The sequence below is a fragment of the Leucoraja erinacea genome, chromosome 35, assembly GCF_028641065.1.
Source record: "Leucoraja erinacea ecotype New England chromosome 35, Leri_hhj_1, whole genome shotgun sequence".
Classification (NCBI taxonomy): Eukaryota; Metazoa; Chordata; class Chondrichthyes; order Rajiformes; family Rajidae; genus Leucoraja; species Leucoraja erinaceus.
The window spans coordinates 981,977-1,008,025 of record NC_073411.1 but is presented as its reverse complement, the minus strand read 5'-3'; the positions used below and the strand labels follow the sequence as shown (position 1 = coordinate 1,008,025).

Genomic DNA, 26,049 nt, shown 5'->3' with positions numbered 1-26,049 from the left:
GATGTCAGCCATGATCACATTGAATGGCAGTGCTGGCTCGAAGGGCCGAATGGCCTACTCCTTCACCTATTGTCTATTGTCTTATAGAGCCGCAGCATTACATCCCTGTTTTTGTTTTCTCATGCTGTTGAAATTAATGTGAGCTTGTACCTTGGTTTATTCACAAAATGGGGATTAAGGGGAAACATCCACCTCTCTCCCCTCATCACTCATCTTTGTCACTTTCTCAAAACACACAATCAAGTTTGAAACCATAGCATCTTTTTATTTTAAACAGGCAAAAAAAGGGCGTTTCAGTATATTCTACACTGCCGACATTTAGTTAATATTTATCTAAAACATACATTTACAACAGGATTTACTTCAAGACTTTGTACAATTTTCAGGATAGGGGCATAGCTGGAGCAGCAGAGAGTGTGTATTACCACGACTGTTTGATTCCTGCAGTGCCTGGACATACACCCACCCCTGTGGTGCCTGGACACACACTGCCCTGCTTCTCCTCACACACACTGGCACAAGACAAGGCAGACTGAACATCAGGGAAGGGTTTGACCAAAATGCATCTTCACCATTGCAGCTCGAGTCAGCTGGAGGTGGGGTAGACAATGATATGAATTACCCAGGAAAGCGTGGGTTAGACCCAGGCTAATCCCTCACACCCGGGACAGGGTGTGTTAGACCTAGAGTACTTGCATCCGGGACAAGACGGTCGGTGAACCCAGGACAGCAGCAAGCCGACAGCCTGGTGCTCTCTCCCTTTACATCTCCCCACACAGCGGCTCTTACACCGTTGCTGGGCCACCGACAGTCTCGTTACAGTCACACCACCATCAACTTCCCGCAGCCAGCCAGTTGGCCGTTGAGCAGCACTTGAAATGTGAAAGATGAACAGACCAAACTGGTCTCAGTAACTGGGGCAGTTGTGGTGTGTTATGAATGGTGACTTCCTGGGGACCCTGGCTCTTCAGCTGCCACAGGGAGATACAAGGGCAGCTCACTATTTCACCACTGATTTCCTTGCCTCAATGTTCCCCAGCCACCGTTTAGCAGCAGTGGGGACTGCAGTCACAAACCACTGCAATCTGCAGTAATGTCATGGCAACAAGCTCCTTACCCACCTCCGTCAACAGAGTCTAGTCACAGCGTTGGCCTGTTGCCCATGTCTACTCACGCTGGCACAAAAGTGGTCAGTGTGGAAGCAGTCTCAATGACTGAACGTTCCTGACCCAGAGAGTTCTCTTCCAAAATGCCTCGTGCTGCTTTACATGGGTGGGGAATATCTTACCCTTGTCCCAGACCCGAGAGCATTAGGGAAAGATTGTAAAAGAGTCCTCCTGTACAGACTACTATTGACCATGTGCATCTTCTGTCCAGATGAGGCATGCGGCCATGGGAGCCAGTTGGCCCCTGGATCTGCAGTGGAGGTCATTGTGCAAGTTCCAGAGAGGCCGCAGGCTTCCTGCTTTCAACAATGGGACCTGAAAACAAAGGCAACAAGTTCAACAAGTCCAATAGTGTAAAGACAATGCCAGGATATGTGGTGAGACCACATCTAGCCCCCTCCCAGTCGTCCCACCAGTTTCACTGTTCCTATCCCCTCGTTATCACCAACAATCCTATAGTGGAGCAAGATAGACCACTCCTTCTAAATGCAATGGGCTGACGTGTAGTACACAATGGAGCAGAATGTGGGCCTTTTTTCCATCAATTTCAGTAACCCAACCCGACCCACAGTGTAATCAACGTTGCGGGGGAACAGTTTGTGTTAATAAATTATAATTCTGAAAATGAGAAGATTTTTACCAAATAACTTTTTTTTGTTACGAGGATGTTACCATAACCGGCTTCCGTCTCCGCACTAGTATCTTTGCTCCGCGACGGGATCTTTCGTGCGGAGACGGAAGCCGGTTACGGAAATGGGGCCGAAAATTACCCATGAATCTGCCCATGACCGTACTACTCCTTTTTCGCCGAGTGATCTATCTTGCTTGCTGTCTGGTCTTTGGTTATCACCTCTTCCACAGCCAACAATAGACCATTGTGGGCTCCACCTTTCCATGATCATTCTTTTGTTCTTTGTATCATTTCATGTTTCTAGATCCCCTCTCCCCTGACTCTCAGACTGAGGAAGGGTCTTGACCTGTAACGTCACCTATTCCTTTTCTCCAGAGATACTGCCTGGCCCGCTGAGTTACTCCAGCACTCTGTCTGCCTTTGGTGAAACTGTTACTTCATTTTGTAATTCGTAGTTTTAAATTCAGCAAGAGTTGTACTGCTGCGTCCCACCTTGCTCTGTGATGGCCCTCCAGAAACATTCCACCAGGCAGCAATCACACCCATCCCAGCAGAAGTACAGAGATGAGTGAACGTGGCAGTCCACCACACAGACCAGCCTCCCCCCCCCACTCCACCCCTCCAACTACACTTCACGCTGCCTCGGGAAAGCTGCCATCATAATCAAGGACCACTTCTTTTCCCCTCTCCCGCAGGGCAGAAGACACCAAAGCTGGGAAGGAATCAAGGGATATGGGGAGAAAGCAGGAACAGGAGACTGATTTTGAATGATCAGCCATGATCATATTGAATGGCGATGCTGGCTCTGATGATGGACAGAATGGCCTACTCCTGCGCGTATTTTCTGTTTCTAAAGGAGATACGACCGCATTCAGTAAAGCTTCTTCCCCGCTGTTACCAGAACACTGAAGCTAAGGATGTAGCTTTCCTCACAGGGTCCACCGCTGCAGGAACGGCAAGCTGCGGTGCGGCCTTTCCTCAGCGCTGGCGGTAACGTGTAAACCACAGCGTCTCCGGCTAAACCCCTCGCCAGTCAGTCACTGGCCAGCACGATGAAGACCAGCTGCAACCACCTCCTAGCCGCTCCTTCCTGCTCCCCTTGTGCTCATAGCCCCCTCCCTCCAAGCTGACCCGCCTCCAAGCTGACCCCCACCTCTTCATTATATACCCCAGTGGTGTGTCGTTGTCATGCCGTCATCCCCTTTTGTTCCCCCTCCTGCCCACGGCCCCCCCCTCCTCTTCCTCCTCCTGCTCCCCTTGTGCGCATAGCCCAAGCCCGCCCCCCCAGAGCTGAAGGTCACCTTGGTCAGTCAGGCTGAGCTTGCTGAGCTTGGCGAGCAGCTGGTTGTCCTCACTGAAGGAAGCAGCAGGTCGTGTATCGGCCGGCACATCTGGGAGCTGCGGCTCCTCCTGCAGAAGAGCATCCAGCTCAGCCTCCAAATCACTCACGTCAGCTCCACCTGCATCAGCATGAAAGACAACACATGAGCAGAGGACCCACCCTGTACAGAGATGCAGAGCAATCACCATCCACCATGCAGAGAGGCGCAAGTGATTGGGAATGGCTCCATTTGCTCTGCTCGGCATAGAGTCATAGAGTGATACAATGTGGAAACAGGCCCTTGGCCCAACATGCCCACACCAGCCACATGTCCAAGCGGCAGAGCAACTTTGTTTGAACCCCAGATTTGTGGAAGTGTTCACCACAGGCTTGCAGAGCGTTGTTGAAGTCACATGAGATTGGGTCGGAGTTGAAGCGGTAAAGCTGCATTTGTTCGGATCTTGCAGCGTCCCTGACGGGTTGCTGTGGGTACGACACGGTGGGACAAGGGGAGGGGTCGGCCAGAGGCAATGTGGGGAGGAGGAAGCAAATAAATATTGCAGGGTTGAAATCTCCAGCATCTGGGAGTGAACAGATGATCAAACAGCTCATCTCTGCTCAACATGACTAATGCTGGAGTAACTCAGCGGGACAGGCAACATCTCTGGAGAGAAGGAATGGGTGTCGTTTCGGGACAAGAGTGTTTTATTGTCATATGTCCCAGAGAGAACAATGAAATTCTTACTTGCTGCAGCACAACAGAATATGTAAACATAGTACACTGTAAACAATATAATAAACGAGAGAGAAGAAAAAAGTTCAGTGTGTATATATACACACACACACTCACAGGTACACACATATATAAATACATGCACATACGTACACACAAAAAACAATGTCGACACCCTTCTTCAGACAGAGTCGTTGGAAAGGGAAAAGAGAGACATAGACAGTAATGTAGAGATGTCAAACAAATGAATGAAAGATATACAAAAAATTAACTATGATAAAGGAAACAGGCCATTGTTAGCTGTTTGCAACGCGAAACGTCACCCATTCCTTCTCTCCAGAGATGCTGCCTGTCCCGTTGAGTTACTCCAGCATTTTGTGTCTCTCTTCAGTTTAAACCAGCATCTGCAGTTCCTTCCTATGCGTCATGATTTTCAGAGGGCCAATTGATCTATAAGCTTGCACACGTCTTTGGGATGTGGGAGGAAACTGGAGCACCCGGTCTCACGCGGTCACTAGGAGAACGTGTGAACTCCACTCAGACAGCACCCGAGGTTAGGATCAAGCCCTGGTCTCCGGCTCTGTGAGGCAGCAGCTCTACCCGCTGCACCAACGTGCCACACGGTTGGTTGAAGATATAAAACGAGAGCCAGGACCCGTGGAGCGAGCACAGCCGACACTCAGAGCGGACGGGGAACAAGAACACACTCACCCACAGGAAGGTCACACATGGGAACAAGCAGGTTGTTATTTCCCAACCATTGTTGTGGAGGGGTGAGGGTGAATAGAAAAAATGTGTGTGTGTGTAAAAACAACAGATGTACAGATCAACAAGCAGAACCTTACCCGCTACATCGAAGCTTTCACCAGCCAGAGTCTTCCTGATGTCATCCTGTGTGTCACAGAACTACAACGAGAGGGAGACAGGGACAACGGTTATCACCCCCGGTCACGGCCAGTGCCCACCCTCTGGCATGGTCACCAAGTGGGCAACACTCAATGCCACACCACACCCACTCATGCCAACAGGCTCCCCAGCACAGCCACTACCCATCAGCATACAGCACACTGCATGGCCATTCAGCCCACTGTAGACACAAAATGCTGGAGTAACTCAGTGGGACAAGCAGCATCTCTGGAGAGAAGGAATGGGTGACCTTTCTGATCAAGACCATTCATCAGGGATTCAGCCCGCAGGCTGTGCTGGTTCTCACAGAATTCCAAACCTATTGCACACACCATGGGCTGAATCACACCTGGTTTACCATCGATACACCCCTTACATCCACCCCACTTTTCTCTCAGATTCCCAGCAACCCCCCCCCCTCCACCAAACCCTCCCTGATTTTACTGTTGCCCACCTCTACCAGCAGTTGGTGTGGGCAAGTTGGGCTGAAGGGCCTGTTCCCACACTGTATGACCCTTTCACCATGACAAGGGGCAATTTATTGCAGCCGATTAACTTCCATCTGGCAGCTCTGCCACATTTGGGAACAAGCCGGCCCACTGGACAAAACCCACGGGGTTTCAGGGAGATCCTGCAGAATCCACACAGACAGCAACGGAGCTCAGGTCCCAGGGGGTAGTGTTGATCACAGCACCCATGCAGCCCTGTGATCTACCTTCCCCATAAGCCCATTAACCCCCCCCCCCCTGCCCCCACCACCCACACAGAGGCTGACTGACCCAGCAGCACAGCTTTGGGATAAGGGAGGAAAGCAGATGCCCCACATGGTCACAGTTGGACGGCATGGTGACTCGAACAGGCAAACTCCACATAGACAGTGGCACAGGTCAGGATCAAAATCCAGCCACAGGATGGAGCAGCAGTATGAATGGCACCCCGAGAGCTGTTCACTACAAGTCACAGAGCGGTACAGCATGGAAACAGGCCCTTCAGCCCAGCTTGTCCATGAACACCAAGTCGGCATTCCGGGCGAGTCCCATTTGCCTGCATTTGAGGCCTAACCTTCTAAACCTCTCCTGTCCATAAATCTGTTCAAACGTCGGTTTAATTTTTAATTTAGAGATACAGCGCGGATACAGGTTCCTAGGCCCACCAAGTCTGCACCGACCAGTGATCCCCCCCCCCCCGCACATTAACACTATCGCACAAAGTAGCCAATGCACCCTCAAACCTGTACGTCTTTGCAGTGTGGGAGCTAACCAAAGATCTCTGGGGAGAACGTACAAACTTTGCACAGACAGCCCCTGTAGTCGGGATCGAACCCGGGTCTGTGGCTCGGCAAGGGCTGTAAGGCAGCAACTGTTAGAAGCTGTCATTGAATCTGGTTCTTCCTCTGGCAGCTCACTACAGATACGGACTATCCACTGAGTGAAAACGTTGCCCCTGATGATACACACAAACCCCTCCTCTCTCACCTTAACCCCTGCCCTTAACCCCTTCACAATCCTCTGCCCTGGGAAAAAGCGTTCACTAATCCAGGCTCTTTATAGAAACATAGAAAATAGGTGCAGGAGGAGGCCATTCGGCCCTTCCAGCCAGCACCGCCATTCATTGTGATCATGGCTGATCGGCCCCAATCAATAACCCCTGCCTGCCTTCTCCCCATATCCCTTGATTCCACTAGCCCCTTGAGCTCTATCTAACTCTCTCTTAAATCCATCCAGTGACTTGGCCTCCACAGCCCTCTGTGGCAGGGAATTCCACAAATTCACAACTCTCTGGGTGAAAACGTTTCAGGATGTCAGGACTGTCTTATGAAGAAAGACTGGATAGACTTGGTTTATACTCTCTAGAATTTAGGAGATTGAGAGGGGATCTTATAGAAACTTACAAAATTCTTAAGGGGTTGGACAGGCTAGATACAGGAAGATTGCTCCCGATGTTGGGGAAGTCCAGGACAAGGGGTCACAGCTTAAGGATAAGGGGGAAATCCTTTAAAATCGAGATGAGAAGAACTTTTTTCACACAGAGAGTGGTGAATCTCTGGAACTCTCTGCCACAGAGGGTAGTCGAGGCCAGTTCATTGGCTATATTTAAGAGGGAGTTAGATGTGGCCCTTGTGGCTAAGGGGATCAGAGGGTATGGAGAGAAGGCAGGTACGGGATACTGAGTTGGATGATCAGCCATGATCATATTGACTGGCGGTGCAGGCTCGAAGGGCCGAATGGCCTACTCCTGCACCTAATTTCTATGTTTCTATGTTTTTTCTCACCTCAGTCTTAAATGGCTTCCCCTTTATTCTGAGTCTGTGGCCACTGGTTCTGGACTCGCCCAACATTGGGAAGTCCAGTCCAATCTAGTACACCTCAATAAGGTCACACCTCAGCCTCCTACTTTGCCAAAAAAAATTCCCAGCCTTTCCGACCTCTTGTTACAACTCAAGCCCATGTAACATCCTGGTGAATCGCTGCTGGACCCTCTACAATTAGAGCAGAGCTGCCAAGTTTTGTCAGTGCATTTCAGTATTCCAGTAACTGAAAATCAGTATTTTGCTGAGGAAAGCAGTATTTTTACGCGGTGCCATTTTGCTGAAAAATGTTTTGTTTTTTTATGTGTGGTCATACCCATGTAAGAATACAAGAATGCATAACTTTGCTGCAAATTGACATGCCTTCTTCTAAGTTATGCATTCATTGCCATCTCTTTGTATACTGCTGTTTGAACGGCTGCTTCCTGCTTTTAGCACCAGATGATGATGTAGAAGCCATTTAGGAAGCCTCCCTCTCCCTCCTTCCTGTCTCTCCCTCCCCCTCTCCTTTTTTTTCTTCCTCCTTCCCCTCTCCATCCTCTCCCTCTCTCCCCCTTGAGCCCACCCACCGTTGTGTAAAATCAAGACCAATCCCAATGTAACTCCAATCCCACTGGTAACCTTTCACCACTAGGCTTATCTACTCCGCCATTCAATCATAGCTGATCTATCTCTCCCTCCTAACCCCATTCTCCTGCCTTCTCCCCATAACCTCCGACACTGTACTAATTAAGAATCTAGGTTAACCTACTCATTCCTGGGATCATTCTTGTAAACCTCTGGACCCTCTCCGGAGCAAGCACATCCTTCCTCAGATATGGTGCCCCAAATTGCTTACACTATTCCAAATGCGGCCTGACGTACACTTTATAGAGCCTCAGCATTACATCCCAGTGCTCCTCACATCTCACCTCCCCTGGCCTGCTCCTCCAGGCAGGGCTTGATCCTGACGGCACGAGGAACATGAAGCCACTCACCTGCTCGATCTCATCCATCAGGTTCTCCACTTTCTCCACACTCACATCTTTCATCGACTGCCTCAGAGCCCCGAGCCCAGCCTGATAAGCTTCAACAACCTGCCAAATTGCACAACAAACAACAAATTACTTAAAGTCAGAGAGAAGCAATGGGCTCCACACAGCACCAGAGACCCGGGTTCGATCCAGACCTCATGTGCTGTCTGTGTGGAGTTTGCATGTTCTCCCTGTGACCGCGTGGGATTCCTCCGGATACTTGGGGTTCCACCCACTTCCCAAAGACATGCGGGTTTAAAGGTTAATCGGCCCTCTGTAAATTGCTCAGTGTGTAGGGAGTGGATGAGAAAGTGGGATAACTAGTGTGAAGGTGGCATTAATGGTCAATGTGGACTCAGTGGGACGAAGGGCCTGTTTGCTAGATGTATCTCTGAACGAAACCATGTATCGGCACAAAGACAGGCACAAAATGCTGGAGTAGCTCAGCGGGACAGGCAGCATCTCTAGAGAGAAGGAATGGGTGACGTTTCGGGTCGAGACCCTTCATCAATCTGAGTCAGGGAAAAGGGAAATGAGAGATATAGATGGTACTTAAGAGAGATTAATGGAAGATATGCAGAAAGCAACGATAATCAAGGAACGGCAGACACAAAAAGCTGGAGTAACTCAGCGGGACAGGCAGCATCTCTGGAGAGAAGGAATGGGTGATGTTTCGGGTAGAGACCCTTCTTCAGACTGGTCAAGGGAGTGGGCGGGACAGAGATAGAATATAGTCGGAGACAGTAAAGGGCCTGTCCCACTGTACGAGCTAATTCAAGAATTTCCCCTGATTTGAACTTGGAGAATTACGGCAATAGCCGCTCGTAGGTACTCGGGGCTCTCGTGGACATTTTTCAACATGTTGAAAAATCTTCACGAACATACTGCATTTCCCAAGTACCTGCCGTTAGCGTTATGAGCCGCTAAGAGATGTCCCCAAGCTCCGACGTACCTGCTTACCACGAGTTTGATTTCTTTTTTTAAATTCGGGAGAGCTCTTGAATTACTTCATACAGTGGGACAGCCCCTTAAGACTGGTGGGAGAACTGGGAAGGGGAGGGGATGGAGAGAGAGGGAAAGCAAGGGCTATTTGAAGTTAGGGAAGTCAATGTTCATACCGCTGGGGTGTAAGCTACCCAAGCGAAATATGAGGCGCTGTTCCTCCAATTTGCGCTGGCTTCACTCTGGCAATGGAGGCCCAGGACAGAAAGGTCAGATTGGGAATGGGAGGGGGGAGTTAAATTGCTGAGCAACTGGGAGATCAGGTAGAGGAAGGCAGACTGAGCAAAGGTGTTCAGCGAAACGATCGCCGAGCCTGCGCTTGGTCTCGCCAATATACAGGTACATGTGACAATTGAATCTTGAACAGCAGATACAGTAGATGAGGTTGGAGGAGGTGCAAGTGAACCTCTGCCTCACCTGAAAAGACTGTCGGGGACCTTGGATGGAGTTGAGGGGGGGAGGTAAAGGGACAGGTGTTGCATCTCCTGCAGTTGCAGGGGAAAGTACCTGGGGAGGGGGTGGTTTGGGTGGGAAGGGATGAGTTGACCAGGTAGCTGCGGGGGGAACGGTCTCTGCGGAAAGCAGAAAGGGGTGGAAATGGGAGTAGTCGAAGATGTGGAGGAAGTGGGAGTAGTCGAAGGAGAAGTTGTTATGGGTAAGGACCAGCTCTGCTAGGTGGAGGAGAGTGTTAGTAGACAGAAATTGGCTGGTTGTGCGGTTCGAGGAAGAAACGGAGGGCTTTAAGACCTTCCTGGTGGTGGATGGAGGTGTAGAGTGACTGGACATCCATGCAAAAGATGAGGGAGAGGGAGCCTGGAAAACGGAAGTCGTTGAAGAGACGAAGAGCTTGTGAGGTGTCTTGACCATAGGCAGGGAGGCATTGGACCTGGGGGGATAGGATGGAGTCGAGGTGTGTGGAAATTAATTTGGTGGGACATGAATAAGCAGAAACAATGCCAAGACAGTTCTGCTAGTGGATTTTGGAGAGTAGATAAAATCGGGCCTTGCGGGGCTGGGGAACGATTATTGTTAATCAAGGAAATGTAGGACTCACAATAGTCTGTGGAATAGGTGAGAACGAGTCAACAGCGGAACTTAACAGGATGACAGACACACTAGTACGGTGACTAGGATGAGGGAGGGACAGAGAGAGAGGGGGACGCAGGGGTTACTTGAAGTAAGAGAAATCAATTATCATACCTTATAAGGAGGAACTGCAGATGGTGGTTTAAACTGAAGATGGACACAAAATGCTAGAGTAACTTAGCGGGACAGGCAGCATCTCTGGAGAGAAGGAACGGGTGATGTTTCGGGTCGAGACCCTTCTTCAGACTTGACCTGAAACGTCAGCCATTGCTTCCCCCCGCAGATGCTGCCTGTCCCGCTGAGTTACTCGGGCATTTTGTGTTTATCTTCAGTTATTATACCGCTGGGTTGTAAGCTGCCCAAGAGAAATATAAGATGCCAACTCAACATCCATGTAGGAATGATTGATGACGAAAGATGAGATGATCTTGGCCCTACAATCTCTACACTGATTACATTCACTATAAACAGCATCATAGTTGTATGTCAGGGACAATGTAGGCTTGTAAGGAGGTGATGGTGGCACGTGGCATGCCTGCTGCAGAGGTCAAGGCACAACATATAAACACTGAGATAAAAAATAATAATTTGACAACATTTTTATTTTACGATAAAGAGAATTGCAGATATCTGGAACACTCTTCCAGGGAGGTCATAGCCTCAGTGATACAGTGTGGAAACAGGCCATCCAGCCTAACTTGCCCACACCGGCCAACATGTCCCAGCTACACTAGTCCCACCTGCCAGTGTTTGGTCCATAATACTCCAAACCTGTCCTATCCATGTACCTGTCTAACTGCTTTTTAAACGTCGGGGTAGTCCCAGCCTCAACTACCAACCTCTGGCAGCTTGTTCCATGCAACCCACTACCTTTTGTGTGAAAAAGTTACCCCTCAAATTCCTATTAAATCTTTTCTCCTTCACCTTTCACCTATGTCCTCTGGTCCATGATTAACCATATAACCATATAACAATTACAGCACGGAAACAGCCATCTCGGCCCTACAAGTCCGGGCCGAACAATTATTTTCCCCTAGTCCTATGTACCTGCACTCAGACTAACCCTCCATTCCTTTTCCATCCATATACCTATCCAATTTATTTTTAAATGATAAAATCGAACCTGCCTCCATCACTTCCACTGGAAGCTCATTCCACACAGCTACCACTCTCTGAGTAAAGAAGTTCCTCCTCATGTTACCCCTAAACTTCTGTCCCTTAATTCTCAAGTCATGTCCTCTTGTTTGAATCTTCCCTACTCTCAATGGGAAAAGCTTGTCCACATCAACTCTGTCTATCCCTCTCACCATTTTAAAGACCTCTATCAAGTCCCCCCTTAACCTTCTGCGCTCCAGAGAATAAAGACCTAACTTATTCAACCTTTCTCTGTAACTTAGTTGCTGAAACCCAGGCAACATTCTAGTAAATCTCCTCTGTACTCTCTCTATTTTGTTGACATCCTTCCTATAATTGGGCGACCAAAATTGTACACCATACTCCAGAATTGGTCTCACCAATGCCTTGTACAATTTTAACATTACATCCCAACTTCTATACTCAATGCTCTGATTTATAAAGGCCATCACACCAAAAGCTTTCTTTACCACCCTATCTACATGAGATTCCACCTTCAGGGAACTATGCACAGTTATTCCTAGATCCCTCTGTTCAACTGCTTTCCTCAATTCGCAATCATTTACCATGTACGTCCTATTTTGATTTGTCCTGCCAAGGTGTAGCACCTCACACTTATCAGCATTAAACTCCATCTGCCATCTTTCAGCCCACTCTTCCAAATGGCCTAAATCTCTCTGTGAACTTTGGAAATCTACTTCATTATCCACAACACCACCTATCTTAGTATCATCTGCATACTTACTAATCCAATTTTACCACACCTCATCCAGATCATTGATGTACATGACAAACAACAGTGAACCCAACACAGATCCCTGTGGCACCCCATTAGTCACCTGCCTCCAACCTGGCAAACAGCCATCCACCATTACCCTCTGGTGTCTCCCATTCAGCCACTGTTGAATCCATCTTGCTACTCCTGCTTTCCTGATTCACCTACTCTGGGCAAGAGACTCTGTGCATCTGCCCGATCATTTCCTCTCATGATTTTATACACATCCGTAAGATCTCTCCTCATCCTCCTGCGCTCCAAGGAATAGAGTTCCAGCCTACTCAACCTCTCCCTGTAGCTCAGACCCTCTAGACCTGGCAACATCCTCGTAGATCTTCTCTGTACCCTTTCCAGCTTGACAACATCTTTGGTGGAGGTGGCGGATGCAATTGCAATGACTGTGTTTATGGGGCATTTAGACAAGTAGTTTAAACAGGCGAGGCATAGAACAGCAGGGATCGAGTGGACCAAGGGCCTGTATCTGTGCTGTACTATTACTGACTTTATCTGTAATAGCACCCATTCATTATTGAGCTGGGGAAGTCAGCGGGCCAGGCAGCATCTGGGAAGGCAATGGACAGCCGATGTTTTAGGTCGGGACCCTACCTCATAGTTTAGATACAGTGCAGACACAGACCCTTCGGCCCACCGAGCCCACAGCGACCGGCGATCATCCGGTACTCTAAATGTTTAAGAAAGAACTGCAGATGCTGGAAAAATCGACGGTAGACAAAAATGCTGGAGTAACTCAGCGGGTGAGGCAGCATCTATGGGTGCTGCTTCGGGTCTGAAGAAGGGTCTCGACCCGAAACATCACCTATTCCTTCGATCCATACATGCTGCTTCACCCGCTGAGTTACTCCATCATTTTTGACTAACCTACACAAACTAGGGGCAATTTTACAACTTACCAAAGCCAATTAACCTACAAATCTGTCCGTCTTTGGAGTGTAGGAGGAAACCGGAGCACAGAAAGAAAACCCACGCGGTCACGGGGAGAACCCACAAACTCAGTACAGGTAGCACCCATAGTTAGGATTACATTGTGTCCCAGGTGCTGTGAGGCAGCAAACTACCACTGTGCCGCCCGTGTTCAAGATTCCATCTCCTGCAGTCTCTTGCATCTCTGTTCATGTCTGAGCTTGAACCAGCTGTCCAGCTCTGCTGAAAAATGCAGGCAGCGCCCAGAGACATTGTGAAGAGCAAGCAGAACATTAATTGGACAAATAAGACACAAAGTGCTGGAGTAACTCAGCAGCTCAGGCAGCCTCCCTGGAGAACATGTGTAGGTGACGTTTCGGGTCAGGATTTAAGATTCAAGAGAGTTTATTGTCATGTGTTCTTCAGACTGATTAACGTCAAGGAGGCAGAAGGTAGTGGGGATTCACGTGATCTGGGACAAAGGGAATAAGTAAACACCATCCATGCACAGGTAAGCTCAGCTCACCAAAGGGAAGGGAGACTTGGTCACCACAGGAGTCATACAACATGGAAAATGGCCCTTCGGCCCAACCTGCCCATGCTGCCATCTCTCGAGGGTCTCAGTTCCGGGATACATTCAGACACTACACCAGTCTCCGTGCCACGTTCAAGGTACGACTGCGTCCTTAGCGTAAACTTGACCATAACCATGGCAGCAGGACGGAGCTCGGTTCACCTGACATTAACACAGCAGCTTTCAAAATTATCCTTTCGCAATGGCCAAAGGGTGACAAGCAAAATCCGTCATTACCTTTAGGTCGGTCTGGGAGGAGCGAATGCGATTGAGGATGGTGTCGATCGTATCAAGCTTGGCGTGGATATCTTCCAGTTGTTTAAAGGTTCTCTTCTTCATTTTCAGAGATTTCAGTGCCTTCAATGGAAAGGTGCAGCAAACACAGTACAGCTGGGACACAGGCCTTCTCCACACGCCCATTCCCCACACGCCCCCTCCCCCACACGCCCCCTTCCCCACACGTCCCCTTCTCCCACCCCCTCCTCCACACGCCCCCTTCCCACCCCTACCCCACACGCTCCCCTCCCCGCACGCCCCCCTCCCCCACACCACGCCCCCTCCCCCACACCCCCCTTCTCCCACCCCCCTCACCCACACGCCCATTCCCCACACCTTCCCCCACCCCTCCTCCACACCCCCTCCCCACACGCCCCCTCCCCCACACGCTCCCTTCCCCCACACGCCCCCTTCTCCCACCGCCCTCCCCCACACCCATTCCCCACAGCCCCCCCTCCCCCACACGCTCCCTTCCCCCACACGCCCCCTTTTCCCACCGCTCCACCCCCACACCCATTCCCCACACACCCCCCCCCCCCCACACGCCCCCTCCCCCACACGCCCCCCAGGCAGCTCCAACCTAGGCCTCGCTCATGATGACCACTCTCCCCCTCTAGTTTCTCTGCTATCTCATCAACGTGGCACAGTAACACAAACTGTTGCACCTACTGTAAAAAAACTACACTCCCACTTGTGTGTTTCACTAATTTCTGCTGGCGTACAGATGATTCGACTGCCCCGACCGCGGAAGAGTAAAGAGGGAAGAAGATTGGACTTCCATCACAGTGAGGAATGTGGGGAATCCGCTGTGGTGGATGTTTATGTTAACTTTTATGTAATTGTGTGCCTTGTTGCTTTTTTCCATATGACTGTATGGTAATTTGCATATCACTGTACACGTGATAATAAAAGGCCTTTGAAACCGGCAGAATGGTGTAACTCATCCCTCACTCACCAGATGCTTTTTACCAGCTCTGATTTGCTTCCTTGCCTCTTCCTGGTACCTGCAAAGAAAAATACGTTTAAATAAATGGCTGCTCTGTTGCCTTATTTCTTTGAACAAAACAAGGATTTATTTTCCTTCTCGTTATTTTCACAAGCCCTGCATCTTCTGATAGGGTCATAGAGTCATGCAGCTTCGGCCCAATTCATCCTTGCCGACCAAGATGCCCCATCAAGCTCGTCCCATTTGCCCCCATCCCTTTTAACCCTTCCTATCCATGTACCTGTCTTTTACACGCTGTTATCTGCCTGCCTCAACTACCTCCTCTGACAGCACGTTTCATTCACCAAAGTTGCCTCTCAGGTTCTCTTGCTCCTCTCCCCTTAAACCCCACTCCTTTGGTTCTTGATTCCTCAACTCTGGGTAAAGTACACTGTGCATTTACCCTGCCAATTCCCCACATGATCTTACACACCTCTATAAGATCACATTCAGCCTCCTGTGCTCCAAGGAATAAAATCCTAGCCTTCCCAATCTCTCCCTGTAGCTCAGCTCCTCAAGTCCTGGTGACATGTTTGTAACTCCTCTCTGCAATCTTTGCAGCTTAACTCCATCCTTCCTATAGCAGGGTGACCCAAAACTAAACACAGTACTCCAAGTGTGGCTTCACCAACACTTGGCCTACACGAAGGTTGATGGAAGAAGTGCACTGCATGGAAGGTTCAGCCCGTCTCAGTTGGAAGGAAGTTGGAACAGCTCTCTCCCTGCCCATCGTCTGATGGCACCAGCCGTAACTGTGACACATCCTGCCTGGTCAAGTCAAGCCGCCCTCCGCCCACAACATTGGGGTGATTCAAGTAGAATAAAGCAGAATACTAATCACTCCAGAAGATACTTTGGGACTGGATTTATTCCCACTTGGAGGAGCGTTGACTCATTGGGGGTAGTCCTCATTGCTTTAAGGTGGGGAGGTCTTAACTCACAAAATCAATTGTTTTCTGAGGAAGTAGCAAAGGTGATCAATGGAGACAGGGCAGTGGGTGTTTGCGTCATGGATGCCAATCAGGCATTTGACAGGGTTGATTGATCAGAAGATAGTCACTTGGGATTCATGGTGACTCGGTGAACAGGATTCAACTCATAGACTGGAGGGTTGTGTGTTCTGCATGGATCAATGCTGGGGCCTCTATATCAATGATTTGGATGAAAATATAGGTGGGCTGATTAGTAAGCCTGCCCACCGAGTCAGCCCCCCCCCCCCCCCAACACTCACCCGTACACTTGCACTATCCTGCACGCTAGAGACATTTTACAGAAACCAATTAACCTACAAATCTGCACGTCTTTGGAATGTGGGAGGAAACTCCAGCACCTGGTGGAAACCCACGCGGTCACAGGGGGAACATGCAAAAGCCGTACAGACAGCACCCGAGGTCAGGATCGAACCTCAGTCTCTGGCACTGTAAAGCAGCAACACTTCCTCTGCGCCACTGTGCTGCCTAAACGTGGAATGAGGAAGTGGATTGTGAAGAATATTGTCAAAGGATACAGCAGATTATGTGGGCAGAGAAATGGCAGATGGAGTTTAACCCTGACAAGCGTGAGGGGTTGTATTTTGGGAATTAAGTGATAGAATCTTAAACAGTGTTGATTTACAGAGGGATTTAAGGGGGCATGTTCAAAGCTCCCCAAAAGTAGCAACACAAATAGTGCTACACAATGGTTGTGGTACACTTTTCATTGGTCGGGGTATTGAGCAAAAAAGTTGGGAAGTCACGTTGCAGCTATATAAAGGTTCAGTTGGGGGTATTGTGTACAGTTCTGGTTGTCACATCACAGGAGGGATGTGAAGGTTTACGAGAGGGTGCAGCACAGGTTTACTAGGATGTTGTCTGAATTAGAGAGTTTCAGCTTGGACAAACTTGCATGGACACAAAATGCTGGAGTAACTCAGCATCTCGGCAGAGAAGGAATCGAGTTTCGGGTCGAGACCCATCTTCAGCTTCTCTCAGGGTCTGAAGAAGGGTCTCGACCCAAAATGCCACCCATATCTTCTCTCCTGAGATGCTGCCTGTCCTGCTGAGTTACTCCAGCATTTTGTGTCTATCTTCGGTTTAAACCCGCATCTGCAGTTCCTTCTTACAGATTTGGACAAACTTGGATTGCTTTGCCTGGAGCAGTGGAGGCTGAGGGAAGACCTGAAAAAAGTTTATAAAATTATTAAGAGGCATGCATATGCACATTACATAATCAGAGTCTATTTCCCAGGGTGGAAATGTCAAGTACTAGAGGGGATATCTTTAACGTGAGAGGGGGATAGTTAAAAGCACAGGAACAGGCTCTTCGGCCCACAATGTCCATGCCGAACAAGATGCCTTGTTAAACTAATCTCTGCCTGCACATGGTCCATATCCGCCAAGCTGCTGTTATTTCTTCACACAGAGTGGGGGTGCCTGAACGTGCTGACACGGGTGGCAGTGAAAACTGATACAGCAGCAACTGAAGAGGCTTTTGGATGGACAGATGGACAGGCAGGGGATGGAGAGATGGTGACCATTTGCAGGCAGTTGGGTTGCGTTTGGTCTGCAGACACTGTGGGCTGAAGGGCCTGTACCTGTGCTACTGTTCAATGTTCCACATATCAAACGCATTCCAGATTGGTACTGTGCCCAATAGACACCCCAGGGTGGAAACACGAACGCTGACAGAGCAGCTGAGCAAGTGACGGTGGAGTGGCCCAGTCATACCCGTCAGCCTCCTGCGAGAGTGTCTCGGCCTTGTGTGACAGCATCTTCTCACAGTTCATCAAGTGGTACACGCCAACGTCCACCTCCGTCACCACCGCCGGCTTGTTGCTGCCAGGGTGGGCAAGCTTCACAATCTGTACGCCAGAGGAGAGAGAGAGAGGTTGAGTGGGCACCAATGCAGCCACGACCAGCACGCTGTTATAGCAAGCAAGACATCAAACCCAGCTTACACCAACCTCTGGGGAGAAGAACTGTACCTACCCGAGTGGAATTTACCCTGGGATGTTGGGTGGGAAGTACAGGGAATGTTTTGTTCATGGGGGGGGGGGGGGCACAGGGAGTACATGAAGGGAGAGGGTTAGGCATGGTTTACTCTGCATCTAACCACACCATCCCTGCTCTGGGAACTTCCCATGGGAGACTACAGGACGGGTTTGCTGTGACAGAAGAGCTTATATCTACCATGTCCACGTTGATGGTCAGTAGGTAAGGCAAGGCAAGTTTATTTGTATAGCACCTTTCAACACCAAGGTAATTCAAAGTGCTTTACATAAAACATTTAAAGCATTTGAAAGAAACACATATAAAATGACATTTAGATGTAAAACGATTATTAGATTATTCAGATAAAATAATCACAAAATTAAAAGCAATCAAATAAAATATTTAAAACAGAATAAAACCAGGAATAGAAGTTACAGTGCAGTATAGGTAATTAATAAATTGTATTGTTTACTGAAAGGCAGCAGCAAACAGAAAAGTCTTCCGTCTAGATTTAAAAGAGCTGAGAGTTGCAGCAGATCTGCAGTTTTCTGGGAGTTTATTCCAGATATGTGGTGCATAAAAACTAAATGCTGCCTCTCCATGTTTAGTTCTGACTCTGGGGACACAGAGCAGACCTGTCCCAGACGATCTGAGAGGTCTGGGTGGTTCGTAGCTAAGCAGAAGATCAGAAATGTATTTTGGCTATAAACCATTCGGTGCTTTGTAAACCAACAGTAGTATTTTGAAATCAATTCTTTGACAGACAGGAAGCCAGGGTAAAGACCTCAGAACTGGAGTAATGTGATCTACTTTTTTGGTCTTAGTGAGGACTCGAGCAGCAGTGTTCTGAATTAAATGCAGCTGGCTGATGGACTTTTTAGGGAGACCTGTAAAGACACTGTTACAGTAGTCGAGCCTGCTGAAGATAAATGCATGGACAAGTTTTTCCAAATCCTGCTGAGACATAAGTCCTTTAATCCTTGATATATTCTTTAGGTGATAGTAGGCTGACTTTGTGACTGTTTTTATGTGGCTGTTGAAGTTCAGGTCTGAGTCCATGACTACTACGAAGTTTCTGGCTTGGTTTGTTGTTTTTAGCATTACCATTTGAAGCTGGGTGCTAACTTTTAATCGTTCTTCCTTGGCTCCAAAAACAATTATTTCAGTTTTTTCTTTGTTTAATTGGAGAAAATTCTGGTTCATCCAATCGTTGATTTGCTCAATGCATCTACTCAGTGCTTGTATTGGACTATAGTCTCCTGGTGATATTGTTATGTAGATCTGTGTGTGTCGTCTGCGTAACTATGGTAACATATTTTGATGTTTTTCATGATCTGAGCATGTAGATGTTAAACAGAAGAGGCCCCAGAATGGAGCCCTGGGGAACTCCACGTAATTTTTGCATGCTCAGGTGTGTAATTACCTATAGACACAAAGTAGTCCCTGTCCTTCAAGTAGGATTCAAACCATTTTAATGCTGTGCCCGAAAGTCCCACCCAGTTTTCCAGACGGTCTAGTAATATGTTGTGATCGACTGTGTCGAATGCAGCACTGAGATCTAGTAATACTAAGATTGAAATGTTGCCATTGTCTGTGTTTAAATGAATGTCATTGAAGACTTTAACAATGACCTTAACAGGTAAGAGCCAGACCATTCCGCACAGGAAACAATCCCGACATTAATAAAACTGAACACAATTAGGATGTTCTGGAAGGTTAGATCGCATGAGATCCAGAGAGAGTTAACCGACTGGATAGAAAATTGGCTTAATTGAAGGAAGCAGAGGGTGGAAGGATGTTTTTCAGAACGGATGCCTGTCACTAGGGGTGTGTCTCATGGACCTGTTGCTGGGCCCATTGCTGTTGTCAATGATTTGGATGAGAACGCACAAGGTGCTATTGGTAAGGTTGCAGGTGACACTAATGTGGGTGGTATTGCAGATAGTAAAGATGGTGATCAAAGATTACAGCAGGGTCTTGAACATCTGGCAACGGGGCTGTGGAATGGAATTTAATGCAGATAAATGCGAGGTGATGCATTTTGGGAGGTCAAACCAGGGCAGGACCTTCATAGTGAATGGCAGAGCCCCAGGGAGAGTTATAGAGCAGTGTGATCTAGGAGTGCAGGTACTTCAAAGCAATGCCACAGGTAGATAGAGTGGTCAAGACGGCTTTCCACATATTGGCCTTCATCAGTCAGAGTATTGAGTATAGGTTAGGACGTTATATTCCAGATGTACAAGATGTTGGTGAGGCCACATTTGGAGTATTTAGTATCAGATGTTGTTAAGGTGGAAAGGGTACAGACAAGATCTACAAGGATGTTGCCACGACTTGAGTGCCCGAGCTATACGGGGAGATTAGGCAGACTTGGACGTAATTCCTTAGAGCTCAGAAGGTTGATGTGTTTAAGATTTTAAGGGGAGTAGATAGATGCACACAGTCATTCACCTGGAGGAGAGGAATCAAAAACCAGACGACAGATTTAAGGCAAGGCGGCAAAGATTTAATAGGAACCTGAGGGGCAACATTTTCAAACGGTGGTGGGTATATGGAATGAGCTGCCAGGTGAGATAGTTGAGGCAGGTACTGCAACCACATTGAAAAGACATTTGGACAGGAACATGGACAGGAAAGGTTTAGAGGGATATGGGCCAAATGCAGGTGTGGAACTAGTGTAGATGGGGCACCTAGGCAAGTTGGGCTGAAGGGCCCGTTTCCATGATGAATGACTATGAACAAAGTAATAAGTACTCAGTCCCACACTTGGATCAGAAAAAAAGTCACAGAGTGCTAGAGTAACTCAGCGGGTCAGGCAGCATCTCTGGAGAACATGGATAGGTGACGTTTCACAGAGTGCTGGAGTAACTCAGTGGGTCAGGCAGCATCTCTGGGAGAACATGGATAGGTGACCTTTTGGATTGGAACCCTTCTTCAGACTTATTGTGGGGGGTGGAGGGAGAAAGCTGGAAGAGAGGAGGGGAGGACAGAGCCTGGTGAGTGATAGGTGCATACAGGCGGCGAGGGGGGGTGCTGATTTATTTGGATCTCATCACACGTTGAGCAAGTGTGGGCAACTGTGTAATCGTGCTTGTTTTAGCATGGGAATGACATGCAGAGTAGGTGTAATATGATTTAGCTGCTCACACACACAGTGCAGGTATTACTGACATGGACAAACATTATTGATCACCCCTGAAGGAGGAGGTTGAAGAGTCCACCATACTGCTGGGTCTGATTTGATAACAAAGGCAAGTTCCTTCTTTTAATGGATGTTTGTGAAGCGGGATTAGTTTATTGATTCAAGATAAGCAGGGTTCAGATGAAACATATATAGTGATGTGCCCTTGGTCAGTGTGGGCTCAGCCCAGCAGAATCCCACTCGAGTGCCCACCCTGTCCAGCGCCTTCCTCCAGTGGCCACACCGCCAGTGCCCTCCCTGCAGTGCACCCACCCACCCTCCAGCACCCACCCTCCAGCACCCTGCCTCCAGCACCCACCCTCCAGCGCACACTCTCCATCCAGCGCCCACCGTCCGCGTCCCCACACCCCGAATGCCCTCCACCCAGTGCCCACCCTCCCCCCCCTCGCCTTGCCCTTACCCTCTCCCCATCGAGTTCGGCCACCGCCACTTTCTTGTCCTTCTGGAGCTGCACCAGGCACAGACAGAAGGTCTTCTCGTCCTCGCACACCTCCCGACACTCCTGCTGCAGCGCGGACAGGACCGCCACCGGGTGGGCCGCATCGAGGGAACGCTGGCACAGTCGCAGAACCTCAGCCGCCTTGTCCTGGAGAACGGGGCAGAGGGCAGCAGGTCAGTGTGTGGGGCTGGGGAGGTAGTGGGGACAGGGGGCAGTGTGTGGGGCTGGGGAGGCAGTGGGGACAGGGGGCAGTGTGTGGGGCTGGGGAGGCAGTACGGGATAGGGAGCAGTGTGTGGGGCTGGGGAGGCAGTGGGGACAGGGGGCAGTGTGTGGGGCTGGGGAGGTAGTGGGGACAGGGAGCAGTGTGTGGGGCTGGGGAGGCAGTGGGGGGCAGGGGGCAGTGGGCAGTGCAAGATCCACGGCCAGACTGTGGGCGGACGGTCCCCTAGTCACCGTGCAGCTCTCTCCACACAACTATAATCAGTCTTTGGAAGGGCCCTGACCCAAAAACCACCTCTCCTGGGATGCTGCCTGACCCACTGAGTTATTCCAGCACTTCGTGTGTTGCTCTTGAACCCATAGACGGGCCAGGAGCCAGGAGCAGGAGCAGGAGCAGGAGATGAGGAAGTCCCTCTGCAGGCTGGCTTTGCCCCAGTGCTGTCTGGGGCCGTCACCTCACACATACTTATTGATGGATTCATGCGTCAGGATGGAGTCAGAGCAGAATGTGGTTGCAGAGCGGTGGAATGTCGACAGCAAGGAGGGCATACAACAAGTGTGGCACTACATCTCTGGCTGCGCAGTCACACCATGGTGATTGTTACAACTTATTCATCATGAATACTCTTAGCATTGGTGCCCCACCAGGATGTGTTCTCAGCCCTTACTACACGCCTGTACTCACGGCTGTGCGGCCAAATTGTGCTCCAACACCATCTACAAGTTGTGTCGGAAGGAACTGCAGATGCTGGTTTAAACTGAAGATAGACACGAAAAGCTGGAGTAACTCAACGGGATAGACAGCCTCTCTGGAGATTAGGAATGGGTGACGTTTCGGATCGAGACCCTTCTTCAGAACATCTGAACTTCGAAACGTCACTCATTCCATCTCTCCAGAGATGCTGTCTGTCCCGCTGAGTTGTCTGTCCCGCTTTTGTGTGCATCTCCAGCTTCAAGTGTGCAGATGACACCACTGTGGTGGGCCGGATCCCGAATAAGGTGAGACGGAGTACAGGAAGGAGATAGATAACTTAGTGATGGTGCCAGGACAACAACCCCCCCACCCGCCCTACAGTATCTGCAAGATGAAGGAGCTGGTTATTACTTCAGGAAGCGAAGTGGAGTACTAGCCCCAATCACCATCAATGGTGCTGAAGCCGAGATGATCTGGAGCGTCAATTTCCAGGTGTAAATATCTTCAATTTGTTTGGACCAACCACATTGACGCTATGGCCAAGAAAACCCAGCAACACCTCGACTCAAAGGACTAACGAGAATTGGCATGCCTCCAATTAGTCTCAACAATTTCTACAGATGCCCTGTAGAAAGCATCCTATTGGGATGCATCGCAATGCAAGTGTGTAGGAAGGAACTGCAGATGCTGGCTTACATCGAAGATAGACACAAAATGTTGGAGTAACTCAGCGGGTCAGGCAGCGTTTCTGGAGAAAAGGAATAGGTGATGTTTTGGGTCGGGACCCTTCTTCACAGTCAGGGGAGAGGCAAACTAAAGGGATGAAAAGGTACAAAGAAATGAAAGGTATGAAAAGTCTCTCGTGCGGGACCTTATCAAAGGCTCTCTGAAAGTCTAGATACACTACATCCACTGGCTCCCCTTCATTCATTTTACTTGTCATAGCCTCAAAAAATTCCAGAAGATTAGTCAAGCATGATTTTTCTTTCATAAATCCATGTTGGACTAATCCTTTTACTGCTATCCAAATGCCCCATTATTACCTCTTTAATAATTGACTCCAGCATCTTTCCCACTACCGGTCAGACTAACTGGTCTGTAATTCCCCGTTTACGCCCTCGCTCCTTTCTTAAAAAGTGGGATAACATTAGCTATCCTCCAATCCACAGGAACTGATTCTGAATCTATTGAACATTGGAAAATGATCACCAATGCGTCCACTATTTCTAGAATCACCTCCCTGAGGACACTGGGATGCAGACCATCAGGCCCAGGGGATTTATCATCCTTCAGTCCCATTAGCCTACCCAATACTATTTCTCGCCTAATGAAAAATTATTTCAGTTCTTCTGCCCCCTTAGAGGAACTCTGTCCTCCAGTACATCTGGGAGATTGTTTGTGTCTTCCTTAGTGAAGACAGATCCGAAGTCCCTGTTCAACTCTTCTGCTGTTTCCTTGTTAGAAAGACACAAAGTGCTGGAGTAACGCATTAGGTCAGGCAGCATTCCTGAAGAACATGGATGGATGACGTTTCGGGACGCGATGCTTCTTCAGTCTGAAGACACTGCTCGACTGGCTGAGTTACTCCAGTATTATGTGTCTTTCTTTGGTGAATCAGCATCTGCAGTTCCTAGTTTCTACTACACAGCACTAACCTCAACAACCGTGACCTGGACTAGTGTAGTGACCTAGTATTACAGTTAGTAATTTATTACATTGTGCATGTATTGCTATTACAGATCTTTTATGTTGCAGCCAGTAAGAATGCAGTTGTGAGAAGGAATGGGTGACGTTTCGGGTAGAGACCCTTCCTCAGACATCTAAAACGTCACCCATTCCTTCTCTCCAGAGATGCTGCCTGTCCGTCTGCATTACTCCAGTATTTTGTGTCTATCTTCAGTTGAAACCAGCATCTGCAATTCCTTTCTACACAAGAATGTCATGACAATTAAACACTTGTGGCAACGTTCTCTCACCTTAATGTGGTCAACAATAATGAACGAATCATCGGGCGAGATGGTATCAGTTCCCAGGATGGAGGCGAGGGTCCACCTCAGGGGTTTGACCAGCAGCAGCCACACTCCCCGCGCCAGCCAGCCAGTGTCCACGCTCGCAGCAAAGCTCGACTCTGTCTGGATGACCCCACGCCTGAGCAGAGAAACGCAGACTAGCTGTTGGTTAGCCATCCCCAGGCGGGTAGAGAACTACAGGAGTGGGAGGGTCGGGGGCTGGGGGCTGTGGGGACTGGGTACAGGGACGGCCAAAGTGTAATGTTAAAGGAGGGCAAGGACACGGTGGCAGGAGCAAGACAGTCGGGGGGGGGGGGGGGGGAAAAGGGGGGGGGTGAGGGGGGGGAGGGGGGGGGGGGGGGGGGGGTGGAAGGATTTGACAGGTCAGACCGAGGCAAGGGCAGGGGTCTGTCCTGCGACAGAGGTTAGAGTTGGGGCCTGACTCAAGGACGGAGGTCAGGGCTTGAGCCTGAGGCCAGGGTTGGGACCTGGCTCCTGGGCAGAGGTTCGGGTCGGAAGTCACGGTGTGGGCCTGGGGGGTAGGGGGTGGAGGCGTGGGGACGGGGGGGGGGTCAGGGTCAGGGTGGGGGTGGGGGGTCAGGAATCGGGGGGGTAGGTGAGAGTCGGGGTGAGGGGGTAGGCCCAGGGTCGGGGGGGGAGGGGGGCGGTCAGGGTCTGGGGTCAGGGGGCAGAGGTCAGGGTTCGGGCTCCGAGCAGAGGTTCGGGGGGTGACAGGGTGGGGAGGGTTGGGGGTCAGGGTGGGGGGGTGCAGGACAGGGTGGGGGGTGAGGGTCGGTCAGGGTGGGGTGCAGGACGGGGGTGGGGGTGGGTGCAGGGTGGTGGGGTCAGGGTGGGGGTGGGGTGCAGGACGGGGGGGGGGGGTCAGGGGGGTGGGGTGGAGTGAGGGGTCGGGGTCAGGGTGGGACGGGGGGGGTCAGGGTGGGGTAGGGGGGGGGGGGGTGCAGGACGGGGGTGGGTGGGGGGGGGGGGTGGGGGGGTCAGGGGGGGTGAGGGGGGTGCAGGACGGGGGTGGGGGTCAGGGTGGTGGGGTGGCCTCACCTGGCCAGGTGCTGTAACACGGTGGCGAGGCCTAGCGGCGCGGCGCCGTTGCGCTGGAACCAGCCGCCGAGCTCCCGCGGGGTGAAGCGGATCCGCCGGCGCCGGGCAGCCGCCTGCAGCACCAGCGGGGCCCAGAAGGCCAGCTTGCCGTCCCAGTCGGCGCTGTCCACGTCGCGGCTCTGCTTGAAGGCCGAGAACAGGAAGGCCATGCGCTGCTCGTCCGCCCAGTCCGGGTGCGGCGGCTCCGGCGGCCCGTCCTCCATGGCGCCCACTGCCGGGGCCCAGCGCTCAGGCCCGAGGGGGAGCGGGGCTGACGGAGCCCGGAGTCACGGCCCAGCGGAGGCTGCAGCAAACGCTCCGTCTCCGTCTCCGGGGGCGGCGGTGACCAAAGTCTGGAGCAGGCGGGGCGACGCTGGCGCAGTGAGTGAGTGAGTGAGTGAGTGAGAGAAGTGAAAGCAACGCCAGCTCTGCTTTACACTCGATCCAAAATACAATCTAGTTAAACTCTAATACAATATAGCAATGTTACTGCATTTTGAGATTTAAAAAATCAAGTCTGTAATTTATCCCATCAGATAAAGCATAAAAAGAAGTTTAATTTGACACCTAATTCACTTTCATCTTCA

General features: G+C 50.0%; 1 protein-coding gene across 1 annotated transcript; it reads right to left on the bottom strand.

The window, feature by feature from the left end:
• Positions 1–3,102: 3,102 nt before the first annotated feature.
• On the bottom strand, positions 3,103–25,820 carry chmp7 (charged multivesicular body protein 7). Its single transcript, XM_055661977.1, is given in 10 exon segments — positions 3,103–3,191; positions 3,193–3,257; positions 4,697–4,757; positions 8,043–8,141; positions 13,808–13,927; positions 14,802–14,850; positions 17,537–17,670; positions 21,403–21,588; positions 24,332–24,503; positions 25,424–25,820. Coding segments are annotated over 10 exon segments (1,233 nt in total). The 5' UTR covers positions 25,687–25,820; the 3' UTR covers positions 3,103–3,107.
• Positions 25,821–26,049: the final 229 nt, after the last annotated feature.